The sequence below is a fragment of the Drosophila sechellia genome, chromosome 2R (assembly GCF_004382195.2).
Source record: "Drosophila sechellia strain sech25 chromosome 2R, ASM438219v1, whole genome shotgun sequence".
Taxonomy (NCBI): domain Eukaryota; kingdom Metazoa; phylum Arthropoda; class Insecta; order Diptera; family Drosophilidae; genus Drosophila; species Drosophila sechellia.
Window position 1 is genome coordinate 2,654,463 of NC_045950.1, and position 15,436 is coordinate 2,669,898.

The following is a 15,436-nucleotide window of genomic DNA, read 5'->3' on the forward strand; positions in this document are numbered from 1 at the left end:
ACTGGACAATAAAATGAGAAAAAAATTAAAAATTGTTGTTCGTGATCAGCTTTCAACGAATCTAGTATACCCTTTTACTGTACTAGTATCGGGTATAATAATGAAATTTCGCATTCGCATTCTTAGTAGCTGAGTAGCGGGTATCTGATAGTCAGGTAAGTCGACTGTAGCAGACTCTCTTGTTTTTAATAATATTAAATGGACATTGAGTATACTACCTAGTTATATATAACTTTATCTTTACTACGACCGGACAAAGTTAATTGGTTTCATCTACATATGTATCTTCCCGTAATCCATTTATGTTTTCAATTAATTAATTTCAGAAAAATAATTAACTTTTCAGAACTGGTTACACATTACGTCAATCGAGTCATTTAATAAAGACGCAATGATATGTCGAACGTGACATGATGGACGTGACAATATTATTTCCATGTATAATGATTAGGGGCTAAGATTCAAACGCTGCAAAAAAACTATTATTCCTGTTTAAGAACCAACAACATTTTTAATTCCTTAATATATACATGTTACATTTTTGATGGAACTTTAAAATTTGCGAGAGTGCTAAAGTAATCAAAAAAAGTTTAAGAATCGTATAAAAACAAATTAATAAAATGTACTTTTAGTATTGTACGTTTTTCATAGTAGGTCGAAGAGGCTTAAAAGAAATTTAAAAAATGACAAACAAATATATATATATTTTATTATGTCTTTACATATCAACCTTACATCATTACTTTTTTATTATATCATATTTTGCAACGGTTATTTGACAGAAGTGTATGTCACAATGCTAATTCGTTAGACTAAATATTCATTCAAACTCTTTAATAATAGTGCAAAGCTGTTAATGATACTAATTTTTATATTTTCCTCAAATAATATAAAACTAACGCCTCACTAGGTGTACATTTTCTTTGCGTTAAACTTGTCGCCTTCGGAAATAATTTGGAGGCATCTTGATGGAGGTTCAAGTTCACACTCAATTTCCGATTTGTGCTCACGGTCTGCATTCATTAAAATATATTTTCTGGCTTATGTTTAACACGGTTGCCAATTAAGGAATTTAGATTTTTAGTATTTAATAAATAATTGACATTCTTATCCTGCCCATTTTGCATTTACATCAATCAGATAGGATTAATTAAAGCTTATTAGCCGTATGAAAATTTAAATTTAAATCAACGAATTTTAAGAACATACTGAAGTATGTAGTTTTAAAGTAACATCATTTTAGGGACAAGCTGTGTAGTGTTATTACAATCTGCATGCTTGATGCACTCCGGAGATATAGTTCCCGAGATTTCTACATTCATTTGGACAGACAGACAGGTGTTCAGGGCTATCTACTTTATAAGGCGGTAAACGCTTCCTCCTACCTGACACATCCTTTTCTAGCCATATATCTTTAAGTTTACCCTTATACTGCACGAACTACAGGTATAAGATGGAAAGCGGGTACTGCATGATAGCCGTGAATTGAAACAAACACTTTATGAATTTGGAACATAAATATCCCGTTATCGAGCTAAAACCGTTAAAAGAAGCTTCAAGCAAGATCTGCGTGTAAAATCTACGCTGGCTAGATTGCCACTGTTTATAATACAATATGTTGGGCTAACAGCAATATACATATTTTTAAAAACAAATTTCATATTTTTAAGTTACCGCTACATACATCTTGGCCTAAGAAGATCTATGTTATATTCCTTTTGGGCAATATGCACACATTTTCTACATTTTATGTATACTTCTATTAGCAAGGATATATCCCGATATATACACTAGACATAGAAGAAGTATTATAACGAATTTGGGTAGAAAATTTCTTTAACCGCTATAAATATTTTATTTTTAAGAAATAATATTTAAAATATATAAATTAGTTCCCATGCAAAATGACCTCATTGGTTTTGAGATGTGAACGTTTTACTCGTTTGGTTCGTTACCAACTTAACTAAGTTTATAAAATAGGGCGCCAATTAAATTAAAAGTCATTAGGCCGTATGAGAAATATAGTGAGATCCCAATTTCACCACTAAATACTCAGGGCTACGGAAAAAGTGTTCGTAACAAACTCATGACCTTGAATAAAAGCGATCACTTCAAAAAAATATAAATAAATAAAAATTGAAAAAACGCGCACGTAAATTAAGAGTTACTGTAATAGACTTTTACTAAATTTTAATCTATATAACTATATGGTAAAAAAACAGAATGTTTTTAATTGTTTTTATTTTGTTCTTATAGCATACACATCTGTAAAATAATGTAAGATGATTAATTTCAAATTATTTTAAACTTGTTTCTGTTTACCATTTCAAAATGTTTCTAAATAGACAGGCATGAGTACATTTTGGCACGTGCCCTTTTAAGTTATATTTTACAACACTGGATCGAGGCTAAGCAAGCGCAGCCAAGTTTGCTTTGCCAAGTTTCCTTTTGAAGTGGATTATTTTTGTAACTCACGATGTCCAGGAATTTAAGCATCCGAGCTAAGGTGTTTCTAAAGCCGTTGGTGCTTTTCCAAATTATTGACGCCTACGATCGCCGACCAAAAGGTGACAATCAGGTAGGTGTGCGCGCATTCATCTACTGCCCAGTAATCGTGTATTGATCAAATCAAAGGTTATGGGCACTTTGCTGGGTCGCACCAAGGAGGACCACATCGAGATCACAAACTGTTTTACTGTGCCGCACAAGGAGCATTCGGAGAACAAACGCATTGATCTGGATATGGCATATGCCTCCGAGGTCCTAGAGCTAAATATGTTCGCCTATCCGAACGAGCGTGTGCTGGGATGGTTCTGCACTGGGAAGTCGGTGTCCCGCTCCGCGTCCCTAATCCACGACTATTATGTCAGAGAATGCGGCGAACGACAGCCACTGCACCTCCTAGTGGATGCATCCCTTAAGAACCAGCGACTTTCGACCCGACTGTACTGTGCTGTGGAGATGGGAGTGCCTGGTGGCACCAAAGGACTGATGTTCTCATTAGTTCCACTGGAGATTAGCAGCGAAAATTCCGATCTGGTGGCTGTGCGTTGCATAGAAAAGCAATCGCAGCAACAGGCAAGCAAGCAAATGGAGCGCTTCGTCCCAGAGTTGGTTCAAGTGGTGGATGCCACCAGGAACATACAACAGCGCCTGGACTTGTTGCTGCGCTACATCAACGATGTCTTGGCCAGGAAGAAAAAACCGGACAACTTAGTCGGCAGATCCCTTCAAGCCGCTCTCACTGCCGTGCCGCTTTTTGACTCGGAAAAATTTCGCCTCATGTTTAATACCAACGTGCGGGATATGCTCATGGCCATCACTCTTTCCACGATGATAAAGACACAGCTGGAGATCAGCGAGAAGCTGTCTTGCATGCAGGATCAGTGAACAATGACAAAAAACTGACTCGATCAATCAATCAATCATTTATCTGTTATTTCAGGCGCCTTTCGCTATTTACACCACTTAATAAATTGAGCTTTCATTAAATAAAGGATGTAGGTCACACTTATTTAAAAACAAGAAAGCACGCCTTCTGTAGAAATTCTTAAATAAGTATCGGCTCGTGAACTTTGGAATCTAGAAACATCGAATCCAGCGGTGATTATGAGCTCGTGCCAAAAACAAATGATTTTCGTTAAGGCTTCCCCCGTTCTACACAGTTTACTTTGCGTTGTCCGAAAACCTCATAGGCAACGCTTGATCGGCATTCTTTTCCAGCATCCGGATCTTAGTCCCTTTGGTAAGAGATTATCAGAGAAAGCGAGTCATTTGGCCAACTCCTTTGGCCGTTTAGGCACCAAAAAGTTTGCGGTAAATGTAACAACAGTGCTGGGAAACCCGCAGCGGATCGACGATCTCTACGGACGGTGATAAGGTCCAGTACAGATCTATTTCGGTCTGTTCAAATCTCGACGAAGAGGGCACGGCGGAGGATGGTAGTGGAAAGGTGGTGGGGGTGTCGGGGATGTGGACCACCCAAATAATGCCGAGATAATAAAGCCTTATCGCGGTTCAGGGACAGTCGGCGGATGTCCACCGGGGCAATAAATTAGCTGGCACGAACTGAAAATTAGCAAACGTTGACGTTGACCGTCGATAGTAGCCCTACGACACCCCTCTCCGCAGACGAATCTCCCGTTGTCTCTCTGCGCCCCCACCCCTCAGACGAACCGACGCCTCCGCCGCCTCTGACTTATCGCTCAAGCCAAGGGCTATCGGTGTGCCCCGGTCGCCTTTCCTGATAGACATCGTTGGCAACATTGCTCTGAGGAGTGGATTGGATGCGGATCCACACCCTCAGACGTCCAGCGACCGGCGATCCGAGCAGACGCACCAAGTATTAAGCCTGTGGTCAAACCGTAATGAGATCCGACTTCAAAATGAAAACCCAGGTAGACTGAGCTAAGACTACAACGCGAGGAAAACAAATATGCCAAACGTCCGTATCGATCGGGGCTTCCTTGATTGAACTCGTAGTGTAAACCGCGATCCTCCGTCCGGATTTCAGCAACTAAGTATTATGCTCTCGCTGCTGCCGCACCACCCGCTCGTCTGCCGTTGCTGCCTGCTGGAGCAACCGCCGCTCTACCACAGTCTCCATGACGCCTCCAGCCAGCTGGCGGTGGAGCTGAAGGCCCTCGCTCCCTCCCTGCGCCTGGATCCCGGCGACAACCTCACCGATGTGATCTGCGATCTGTGCCTTCGTCGCCTGCACGACGCCCGCGACTTCCAGCGGCGTTGCGAGCACTCCGAGCAGGTGCTCCGCATGCGGCACGAGCACTGGAAGCACACGGTGGCCGTGGGAGACGCCTTGGCCCTGGACGATGTGCTTGAGTGCCTGGAGCGAGAAGTGGGCAGCCTGGAGGGACCGATGTCCATGCCCCTGCAAACAACCAAGCCGGTGGCACATGTGGCGCCCCTAATGGAGACCGTTGATTTTGGTAAGTTATAACGCACGGGGCGATCATATGGGTTTAAAAGCCAAGGCCGGTCAAAGAACTAAGGATTAGGTCATAATTGAAAATTTATTATGAAACATGACACATGCTGATAGCACGCTGATAACCAGCTCGAATTTAATTAAGTTTGTTTTTCTATATGTATTAAGCCATAAAATGTTATAAACAATCAGCTAGGCACAAATTTTACATTCATGAACATATAGATACTCGTAACATAAAAGGATCCGATAAAAGTAGTTTTTGGATATCCTTGCTATATATACATATATGATTATATATATTTATCAGTATCAATAACCGAGTCTCTACTAGTCTCTTGTAAAATTATCAGCTATCGGAATGGGCCGGATCAGACTACTATATCATACAGCTGCAAAAGGAATAATCGAAAAATAAATAAAAAATCTACTTACGCTATTTTTAATCACAACTTTTTGAACTGAAAAATATCGGTTTGATAAGCAACTATATCATTTAGCTACCATAGAAACAGTCCGTTACTTCGATGTTTTCGATCACTAAGTGATCAAATTTTAGTTACTTTGTTTTGATCGTAAATTAGTGCAGCTTGCAAGGTTCGGTTGACTTGTTGGCGACTTTGGTGCTCTCTTGCTTATATTGCCCTTTAAAGTTCCATATCTTAACAATAATTTTTTCACGACCGCAGAAAGCCTGGACTTCCAAGACAACTCGCTCAGTGGACATGATACTCTCTCGTACTGGGAATCGTCGGTGGATTCGGGCAGCCTAAACACTCCGCATCACCAGCCGGAGACCGCCGAGTTCTTTGCAGTCGAGCCCCCCACGCCGCCGGAATCATCCGAAGAGCCGGCACCGGAAGCCGCAGAAAAGCCCAAGATGCGGAGACCCAGGCCGCGCCAGGATAATGTCAAGCCCAGGGAGAAGGCCGCTGGTGCCGTGCACCCGCGATCCTTGCACCCGTGCCCCGAGTGCGAGAAGAAGTTCACTCGCAACTTTCAGCTCAAGCTGCACATGACAGCCGTGCACGGCATGGGCGAGATGAGGTACCAGTGCGAGGAGTGCGGCAAGAACTTTGCCTCGCGGCACAGTCTTCGCTACCACGTGAAGTCGGTGCACTCAACGGAGCGGCCGTTCGGCTGCCAGCACTGCGAGCGCCGCTTCATCCTGCGCACGCAGCTGCTGTCCCACCTGCGCACCCATACCGGCGAAGCCAAGCCGCGCATATTCGAGTGCCAGCGCTGCTCGAAGAGCTGGCCCACCAAGTCCGACCTCCGCACCCATATGCGCTCCCACAACCCCAACATGGAGCGGCCCTTCAAGTGCGATCGCTGCTCGAAGGCCTTCTTCACTCGTGGCCACCTCAACTCCCACCTCCTGGTACACACCGGCGAGAAGCCATTCGCCTGCGAGTACTGCGACAAGTGCTACCAGAGCGTTGGCAACCTGAATAACCACATGGTGCGCCTGCACGGAAATATCATTGAGGCCCAGTTGGAGACGGAGGGCATCGAGAGCTGAGGCCCCCACACGCATCCTAGGAAGAGGCTGCTTTAATTATGGTTGGGCATTGCATTATTACTGCCCAACAATGGATTTGGCAAGCATTTCCTATGCCCAGTCGTCTTATCTTATCATATTTGTCGCAGTGTCGCAAACCAAAAGCGCTTGATTGCCAAACGCAGCTGCGAGCAGAAAGTGGCGAAATACCCAGCATTCAAAAAAACCGAAAACCGAAGGTTTGATGTGTAATCAAAGTAAGATTAAAGCTTAAAAGATGCGGTGTCAAAGCGTACATCAGCTAAAATAACAATTCCCAAAAATAATATGACGCAATTAAATTTATGGCTATGTGACGATTACTAATGTTCCAGTATCTGATCATTTGAGAGCTTACTTCAAATGATTTTGCCAAGAATGCTAATTTTCAAAAATTTCCATAATATGTTCAACTCCACCACGATGATAGCACGTACTTATTAACTAAGGACTCTGCCCAATATTTACTTTAGGCTTATAAAACCCAATTCAGGGCTTATCGCCCAAAGCCTCGGTTTATTTGCACGCGTGCTCTTATGTGTGTGTCTACCACCTATTTAGAACAAAAATAAAATATGTGAGCACAGATCGTTTTTCAAGAAGAAGCGATTGACAGAGGGGCCATGAAAGGGTCGATCCACAGCAAGATTGTAAGAAAAAGCGCAAGTATAATTTTCCAGCTATTATCAGTGCGAACTGCCGTTGGCGTAGTGACGAAGCGAGCGTGCGAAACAGAAACAGTATTTACGAAATAGGACATCTTTTAAAGACAATGGGATTTTCTAAGCCGAACCGAAGTCAAGGCCTATCATCCTTTTGAACGATATATTCTTTTATAAGTTGTCTTGTTGCAAAAGTTTGTACAAATGTTTGCTTTTGAAGTCATAGTCTACAGTTCAATTCTCCAAATCTGTGATTCCCCAAAAACAAATTTGCTACCCAAATTAAACAAAAACGATAAGAAATAACAAGACGATTTTTCAAAAGTGTGGGCGTGGCAGTTTTGGTCGGTTTGATGCCGTTAAAGTGGGCGTGGCAACCATTTTGCTCTTACTTATTCGATACGCTTTATTAAAATATTTGTTAGGCCTCTCATTTATTTCCTAAGGAATATTTTGTATTTCTTGTGTGTCGTCATATACGTATATATATAAGTTTTCCCATATTAGTTTTTCAGTAATCTTTCGGTGGTGAAGCGGATGAATATAATCGCCACGTTTTGACATTTTCATGGTTAGTAAAAACCACCCACGCCATAAATTCCTAGGGCAGGCATCTCAATGCGTAGGCCAAACAGACTATCAAATCTTCACTAGCTATTCAACAAAATGTCACCGTGCATGAGTACGACACTTGTTTAAATTTCAAAACCACCGCAACAATTATGCACTTGAGCTCTAAAGCCGAGAGAGCAGTTAAAGTGTTAATCTAATTAACTTTGATAGAGACTAAAAGCTTGAACCCAGGAAGCGACCGCTGGCCTAGGTCGAAGATGAATCAGACTGAATGGGGTCTGATAACCTTGTCTCAGTTTGGGATGCATGTGCATCTTCTGTTTAATTCGCGGGGCTCTTAGTCACTTGGAGTATTTGCACTACCGAAACGTGATCGATGCGAAATGAGAGGAAACTAAGGGGTCTTTCCTCTTGGGACACTGTCCCACTTCAAGGCCTTTGACTGAGGCTCACTCTGCCCATACGTACACATATGAACGTGCTCTGCAGTTCCTGGTTCAGGGTGGGGTACACCTTTGTCTCCATCCAGACATCAACCTCCTCACCGGGTGCTTTTTGATTGTACGGCTTTTTTATCACTGTTCGTTGGGCGATAAGATCTAAATCTATGCATCGGATTCCAATCATATGCTGGACCTTATGCAGAACATGCCTTAGCTTGATACAAAAGAAAGCGACTAATTTGAATTCCGTAACATGTATCTACAAGATAAATACACAAAAATAGAAATACACGTATTAAATCACTTTAATAACATAAAACCAGCAACAATTTGTATATATGTACATAACCATCAAAAATGCATCTTCCAAACAAGTTATTCCCTGGCAGATTGTTCGAAGAGCAGGCGACCCAGCTTTATCTGCTGCTGGACATATGAGTTGAGCGCTGGATTATCCTGGCCCACCGAGCCGCTAATAGCACCTTCGGGTGTGACCGACTGGCGCACCAGCTCCCGCAGACTGGCAGAGATCTTGGCGGTACGGAAGCGATCATTTTGGCGCCGTTGGCGACACTCAACGAAACGCTGGGACTGATGGCGTTTGCGTTCGATATCCTCGCGGAGCTGATCCCTGCGCAGCCGCTCCTCCTGCTGTCGCTCCCGCCAGTGCTCCTCGTGATGCACCTGCTCCATGTAGTTGTCGAGCTGCATACGCTTGAGGTACGACTCCATCAGCTGGCCACGTAACTCGTCCGCCCGTCGCAGGCGTTGCGTTAGCCGCATGCAGATGTCGCGCTTACGCAGCGTGTCGTCCAGGTGCTGCTCCTCCTGATGCACGGTGACCGCCTCGCTGCGACGCATCTCCTCGCACCGTCGCTGTGAGATGTTAAGGTCTCGCTCCAGCCGCCTGGCCTCCAGTCGCTTCTTGACCGCAGCGTCCTTGGCGTTAAGTGCTCCACGCAATCGCTTAAGCTCTGCCAGATCGCGCTCGGCCAAAGCCTGCAGTCGCGCCTTGGTCACCAGGTAGTCCTGGAACTGTTTGTCGTGAACCGCATTCTTGTAAGCTTCCAGTTGCTCCACGTGAAGAAGCTGGCGCTCAAGTCGCTCGTTCTCCCAGAACTTGCGCGCCAACCAGGACGTCTCCTTATCGGCGGCCTGCTGCCTCCGCTTCTCCGCCATGCAGTTCAGGATCTTCTGGTCGTGGCTGGGGACTTGCTGATATGCGGCTCGCACCATTGGTGCAAGACACAAGTTGGCCATCGAGCTGCATAACGAGCTCTTCTTTATCTGCGGCTGGCAGGACACAACAGCCAAATTTTCTTGGGATTTGGACTTGGACCGTCCGACAATGGAAAGGTTGTGTGCGTCGTTGAGGGGGGCCAAGAATTTCTGTAAAGGTGGCAAAGAATTATAAGGTAGGAAGGCGACTTTTCCCAGATCGGGCACGAGCACTACGTAGCGGCGATTACATTTGTTGCTTACTGACGTCTTAATTGGTTAAAACATCGTGAGCCAAAAATAATAAAAGTGACAGCAGTGTGTGGGCGTTAGAGTGGGGTTTTAAATTCTTTGAAACAAACTTGCAAAGTTGGGCGGCGATAGACCCACCGTGCTCTTTACGGACAGACAAACGACAATTTTGGCCGTTTGTGGCCAAAATTTATTTTACATATCTATGAAAATAAGCAACGTGGCAACGTTCAAACCAAATTTGCAGTTTTGATATTTCTGAGATCAAGGTGTTCATTTAGACAGACGGACGGATATACTCTAAAATTGCTCGTTGTCCAATCTCATAACCTTTTTCGTGTTATCTGAGCTTACTTGAAGCATTTTGCAATCCTTTTGAGCACGGCGCCTTCGACGATCCTGAGGAATTGGTTGTACTTTCTGTGCAGGCTGCTTCTCCCGCGACTCGCAACTGCGACTTCCTGCGCTCTTCGACCGCCGAGTCCTGCCTGAGCTTGCACTTCTTTTCTGACCGTCGAAGGATCCCCGCCTGCTGTGGGCAAACTTTCGCTCTGTTGGCGACCTGGAAGCACTTCGGTGGCAGCTTGCACTTTCCCGTCGCTGCAGTTGCTCCAGGGTCTGAATGTCGTTTTCCAGTTGCAACAACTCCTTGACGCTCGCCGGCCGCTGAATGCCGCGTCCACTCGCGGACCCGCTGCTGTGGGAACTGTAACAGTCGCAGTGGCAGATGTCGCAGCAGCTGTCGGCCAACTCCAGTTGCTCAAGCAGATGCAAGTGCTCTGCCTTGGACCGTCCCTGGTCTTTGCTTTTGGCCCGCGACTCGCTGAGTCCGCGACGCTTTCGTTTGGGCGTCATTATGCTTGTGCAACTAATCGGCCATTAAGATTCAAGTGGCTGATCTAACGGGGCCAAAGTCTAAAGTGGCACACCAAAGGAATCGCCCGGGAATTTTTAAGAGTGGCGTAATAAACCCAAATTCCTGTGCCTGTTCCGCAGCGACACTTTCGCCTGGCTTGTTTATATTTTTATTGATTGCCCGTACGCCACAGTAGTTGCCCAGGGCAACGACACAAGCGCACCGAACCTGAAGGAAAAGGGGCCCAACTGCAAGTGTAAGCTCCTTAGTAGTTTTAAGGTGTAAATTTGGCCTTTAGCAGAGAACGCAGATATTAACGGCGTCAATTAGCTTGTAGGGAAAGTAAAAGGCCATATGGTAAAAGCGAAGCAAGCTTTAATACTAATCAGAATGATTTTTCAAGTAGAAAATGCGAGGAACTTAAGAAAATCGAATGCTGCCATTTACGATACACAATGATAAGATGAAATAATTTCACGAAATACTATATATTTATATAATAACCAATTTTGTATGTAATTAACAACACCTAATAGAGTAATCAATTTAACTAACCATCTCCTTAAACGTTATTGATTAAGGAAGATAGAAGAATTGATCATTCACTTAATACAGCCAAGCTGAAGCTTGGTAATAATTTACACACAAACAATATCAAAACATTTGTTGCTGCAAAACTGCTATACAACAATTTTTAAACTGAAGGAATTAGGAGTATAGTTATAGTATTGCTGTTGACTTTGAGGTTTGTCAAGCTTAAATCTGCTACAAACAAACCAGATTAGACACGAAAGTGTTCCTATTCAAACACCAAGGGTATAGAAGTAAAAGGTAGCACCGGACATGATGGCTCTAACTGCAGCGACGTGGCGAAGCAATCGGCTGAGACATGGAAATCGCCCAGGATCTCCATCACCTTTCCCAGTGAGAACCTGGTAAATTTGTCAATATGAGTTTGGTTTTAATTACTGATCATACGTCTTGAAGCTTACCAAATTTTTGGACAGCTCGGATCCAGTTTAGCCGCATCTTTCAGCATTTTTTCAGCCAGTCTCGGTTCGCCCAGTATCAAATGCGCCTCCCCCAGTGCACGCAAAGCCTCTGTGTGGTTTGGGTTGGCGGCCACTGCGTTCAGGAAGCATTGCTTGGCGTCAAACCATTGCTCCAAATAGACATGCACTTGACCACGCTAAAAGTATGGTACTTATATTCAAGATAATAAATCAATAAATCAAGATTGGAGGATTTACCATAAACATAATCTGATGCGAAAGCGGATAAATCTGTGAGGCTTCGTGTATGCAGTTGAGTGCCTCGTTGGGCTGATCAATGCGCAGATAGACATCAGCCAGCAGAAGCCATATCTGAAACGAATCCATTTAGCCGCTTTAAGTACATTATATGGAATATTAAACGAAACTAAGAACGCACTTCAATCTGTAGCATCCAGGGTCGTCGAGGTCCAGGACGCTGCGTAAATGAGCTCAGTGAGCTTGCTGCTTCACTTAGAGCCTGTTCAACGCGGGAGACTGCAGCCAATGAAGCCGCGTACACAGAATCTTTAAAAAGCGAATTTCATATTAGTTCTTTCGACAAAAGCTTATACATAACGAAAAGACAAAAGGTTGAAACGAAAACAAAAATAAGACGATAAGGATAGACAACATTTTGAGATCATGCAAATATGTTTTAGAAGAGGGCCAGAATGGTAATATTATCTCGCCTAACAAGTAACGAGCCAACAAATACTCTAGTACTTAATTAATAATATGTTTTAAACTTATTTCGGTTGCCGCAAATACCGCTCAATGGTATTTTTGTGACCTCCGAAGACATAAATCGAAGATTGTTGCATACAAATCTTTTTTCATATCATACTCGTTAAGTATAAGATGAATGTACAAATGCGGGTGCGCTTAGAGGAATACTTAATGGTATTTACAAAATGCTATGGAAGTGTTAATAAGAATAGGAAAAAGTAAAGCATGGGAGGAAATCAAAGATCGGCGAATTAAATATAGGAATGAATGCGAGTCCCGGTGTTGACCAAATTCGATATACTGGCAAAATCGTAGCTTGATTAAACCGGAATTTTCTTAGCAAACTTACAATTATTTATGCGAGTTTGATTTGTTTGTTATGTATATTACATAGATTCCGCAGAGTTTGGGATACAGATATATATACATTATTAGATAGAGAGATATGAATAAGTCAGATGCAAGTGGCAGCTATCGAGTTCTTACTTGAATCCTTGTCGGACATTTGTGAGGAATGTGCCAAGTGAACACCACTCTTGGTATCTGAGTGCTTCTCCTCCTCTCCCGCTAGCTGGGCCTCGTAAACGTCCCGCCACACGGCCAGCATGTGCTGCACAGTGCCCAACGCCGTCTCCGCGTCTTCTAGATGCAGCTGAAGGTGTGCCTTAACGTGCAGTAGCTGCAGGTTATCGGGAAATTCGTGCAAAGCATCCTCCACAACTCCCAAAGCTTCACGAGGTCGGCGCGACGCAGTCAGCAACAGTGCGAACAGGTGTAGACATGGCGCATGTTCCATACGCAACGCCAGCGCGAAACGGATATGAACCAATGCGTCCGCCAGCTGTCCAAGAAGCGCGTACTGCAACGACAAGTAGTATTCCGCCAGGTGGTCGTTCCCATCGAACTGCACAGCGCGCTCCAGGGCGTCCAAAGCCAGCTTGTGACACGCATCTCGCTCGCTTTTTAGGTTTGACTGGATGGCTAGCTGTTGGTGGCCGATGCCCACAAAGAGTTGGCTTCGCGATGGTCGCAGGCCTGTACATGGAAGAAGTGAAGTTAGGATAAGCGTAATGAAATTAAACCTATAAACTCAATGTTATCTTACCCTTCACTTCGCGCTTCAGCGCTTGCTGAGCATAGTCAAGACCTTGCTTTACCGTCTCCAGACTCTCGTAGCAAAGGCGAGAAGCCAACAGACAAGGTAAAGGGTCACTAGGAGTCAACTTCATTGATTCTTGCAAGACCCTTAAAGCGTGCGAGTGCTTTTCGGCTGCCATCAAACTTAAGCCGTACTGCCGCCACACATGCTGTTCACCGAAGCTAAACTTTAGCGCCTTCTCAAAGGACTCATTTAATAGCTGGACGAGCCCCCAGCGCACAGTAGCCAAGGTAAGGAGGTCATAGACGGCCGTAACGTAGCCCATAGCATGCTGACGGGCCTGTCTAAACTCAGGACTCTGCGACAAAACTGTATCCCTCACAGCCAGTGCCTCGGCTATGAGTAGCAATAGAATCACCTCTTCCTGCTGGTTCCGAGGGTTAAACTGCTGGCGGGCTGCGTATTTACGTGGTTTCCAAAGTTTCTTGGAGGATCCTCCGCGCAACGTCCCGCCTCCAGATTTTCCGGTAAAGGGAGGCGAGTAAATCGTGCCCGAGACCCCTCTCAAAAGGACCTCAGCTAGCTGGCGGGCCAGCGTGAGGCGCAACGATTGAGTAGCCCGGGTTTCAATGGCGTTTAGCATGATCCGATACCGTTCAACGGCCTCTTGAAGCTTTTCCGTCTTAATAAGCACTATGGGGGCCCGTTGTAAGGCGGTCTCTAGTATGGCGCCCATCTTGCGGTTCATTTCCAGTCCACTCGGACCACTTGCCGGTATAGTACTGCTGATGGCAAAACTGCTGCTCGACGGCTGCACAGTGGAGGCGTTTACATTCAACGTAGAACCAGCTGTGGAGTTGTTGGACGAGCCACTGCTCCCACTAACGAGATCGTATTCCTGCAGATAGAGCAGCCCCAGATCAGATGCGCGCTCAAAACAGCTAATCTGGAATAAGAAATTAATAAATTACTAAGTTAGTTAAAATTAAAAGCGACGATTTTACCATTTCCGTGTCCTTCTCGGCCTTCTTAAACTTAGATGACGGCTTCGTAGTCTGCTGCTCCAGGCACAATCCCTTGATGGCATACGACTCCGCAAGGATCTTCAGGCTTCGACTTTTATATATATATGTATGCAGAAGTGAAAGGTTAGTAAATTTGCTCTTAATTAAGAGTTGTTGTGTACATTCATCTTAATGTGCAAGTCCCCATGCAGTAGATGAGAACATTTTGATTAGAAAACCAATTGCCAACTTACAGGGTAAGCTCCTTCTCGGCAAGCGTGTTGAGTTCTGCCTTGACGAAATTGTCCAGACTCTGCTCATACTCGCCGCAGGCAAAGCACAGCTTGGCCAGCAGCAGATAGGCGTCCAGGGCAATGCCCGCCTTCTGACCACTCTCACCCAAAGCCAAGTGAAGGAAGCGCCGGGCCTCTGTCAATCCAGACTTGGCGCGCCCAAAATTTGAGTCTGACGCGAGTGCGTTCTCCTCCAGGTAACTCTCCAGACGGGCTTCCCCCACCAGAAAGTTGGCCAGGCACTCTGTTGAACGAAAGAAGGAAGTCATTGCAGGAGTACCGTAATCAGCGGAAACCTTCTTACCATTGTGGGGGGACCCGCTCTTCAGTTCATCCGTTAGCTCGATGACCCGTTGCCACTTGCCCTCGCTGCGACAGCTCTCAATCAGGGCCTCCACTTTGGTTGTGGTGTTACGCATGTTCTTATTGGCCATATGTCCACTGCACGGATAATGTTGTCACTCTATGCTTGCTGTGTGTGGCCAGTGTATGCCTGTGCTCGCTGTAAAGCGGATTTCTAAGCGCCAAAAGCGGATTCTTTCAAGACTAATCAAATTGTTTTGCAAACATTGGAGTTATCTGTTTTCTTCGCTCTTCTTCTTTCTCACATATGGCCGCATCTGTTATCGACAGCAACTGTTATCGGTAATCTCGCTAACAGCGTGCTGTAAAGCGATTTGTGTACCAGTGCTGCTAAGACATCTGGGGTCCGTCCTCTGTTAGCTGCTAACATGCTAACTCTCGGTCAGCTGTTCCATATTTTTTTCCACATTTTATTGTCACAAGCGTGT

General features: G+C 44.8%; 4 protein-coding genes across 6 annotated transcripts; 2 read left to right on the plus strand and 2 right to left on the minus strand.

The window, feature by feature from the left end:
- Positions 1–2,301: 2,301 nt before the first annotated feature.
- On the plus strand, positions 2,302–3,506 carry LOC6619182 (eukaryotic translation initiation factor 3 subunit F-2). Its single transcript, XM_002043370.2, has 2 exons — positions 2,302–2,578; positions 2,635–3,506. The coding sequence occupies exons 1-2, from the start codon at positions 2,477–2,479 to the stop codon at positions 3,388–3,390; spliced, it is 858 nt and encodes a 285-aa protein (XP_002043406.1). The 5' UTR covers positions 2,302–2,476; the 3' UTR covers positions 3,391–3,506.
- A 798-nt stretch (positions 3,507–4,304) lies between these two features.
- Positions 4,305–7,073, plus strand: LOC6619183 (zinc finger protein 184). Its single transcript, XM_002043371.2, has 2 exons — positions 4,305–4,946; positions 5,635–7,073. Exons 1-2 carry the CDS (start codon positions 4,526–4,528, stop codon positions 6,465–6,467), a joined length of 1,254 nt encoding a protein of 417 aa, XP_002043407.1. The 5' UTR covers positions 4,305–4,525; the 3' UTR covers positions 6,468–7,073.
- Positions 7,074–8,450: 1,377 nt separating this feature from the next.
- Positions 8,451–10,813, minus strand: LOC6619184 (trichohyalin). The gene is made up of 2 exons (XM_002043372.2): positions 9,988–10,813; positions 8,451–9,552 (listed from the first exon to the last, which is right to left on the minus strand). The coding sequence occupies exons 1-2, from the start codon at positions 10,486–10,488 to the stop codon at positions 8,539–8,541; spliced, it is 1,515 nt and encodes a 504-aa protein (XP_002043408.1). The 5' UTR covers positions 10,489–10,813; the 3' UTR covers positions 8,451–8,538.
- A 148-nt stretch (positions 10,814–10,961) lies between these two features.
- LOC6619185 (tetratricopeptide repeat protein 7B) lies at positions 10,962–15,264 on the minus strand. Of its 3 annotated transcripts, none has more exons than XM_032715197.1 (9): positions 14,950–15,262; positions 14,607–14,889; positions 14,353–14,464; positions 13,355–14,294; positions 12,736–13,284; positions 11,921–12,018; positions 11,740–11,853; positions 11,482–11,678; positions 10,962–11,421 (listed from the first exon to the last, which is right to left on the minus strand). In XM_032715197.1, the coding sequence occupies exons 1-9, from the start codon at positions 15,077–15,079 to the stop codon at positions 11,289–11,291; spliced, it is 2,556 nt and encodes an 851-aa protein (XP_032571088.1). In that variant the 5' UTR covers positions 15,080–15,262; the 3' UTR covers positions 10,962–11,288. The 3 variants fall into 3 exon arrangements, with proteins under 3 accessions (XP_032571088.1, XP_002043409.1, XP_032571089.1); XM_002043373.2 differs by having other exon boundaries at positions 11,921–12,048; XM_032715198.1 differs by lacking the exon at positions 10,962–11,421 and having other exon boundaries at positions 11,532–11,668; positions 11,921–12,048; positions 14,950–15,264.
- Positions 15,265–15,436: the final 172 nt, after the last annotated feature.

What these genes read in the sequence shown, in the direction of transcription:
- LOC6619182 (XM_002043370.2), top strand. Translation starts at nt 2,477, where the DNA reads ATGTCCAGGAATTTAAGCATCCGAGCTAAGGTGTTTCTAAAGCCGTTG. An exon ending in GACCAAAAGGTGACAATCAG is followed by an intron (nt 2,579 to 2,634) that starts GTAGGTGTGCGC and finishes ATCAAATCAAAG; the next exon opens with GTTATGGGCACTTTGCTGGG.
- LOC6619183 (XM_002043371.2), top strand. Translation starts at nt 4,526, where the DNA reads ATGCTCTCGCTGCTGCCGCACCACCCGCTCGTCTGCCGTTGCTGCCTG. An exon ending in AATGGAGACCGTTGATTTTG is followed by an intron (nt 4,947 to 5,634) that starts GTAAGTTATAAC and finishes TCACGACCGCAG; the next exon opens with AAAGCCTGGACTTCCAAGAC.
- LOC6619184 (XM_002043372.2), bottom strand. Translation starts at nt 10,488, where the DNA reads ATGACGCCCAAACGAAAGCGTCGCGGACTCAGCGAGTCGCGGGCCAAA. An exon ending in AGGATTGCAAAATGCTTCAA is followed by an intron (nt 9,553 to 9,987) that starts GTAAGCTCAGAT and finishes CCACCTTTACAG; the next exon opens with AAATTCTTGGCCCCCCTCAA.
- LOC6619185 (XM_002043373.2), bottom strand. Translation starts at nt 15,079, where the DNA reads ATGGCCAATAAGAACATGCGTAACACCACAACCAAAGTGGAGGCCCTG. An exon ending in GAGCGGGTCCCCCCACAATG is followed by an intron (nt 14,890 to 14,949) that starts GTAAGAAGGTTT and finishes TTCGTTCAACAG; the next exon opens with AGTGCCTGGCCAACTTTCTG. An exon ending in GCTGAAGCGCGAAGTGAAGG is followed by an intron (nt 13,285 to 13,354) that starts GTAAGATAACAT and finishes TTCCATGTACAG; the next exon opens with GCCTGCGACCATCGCGAAGC.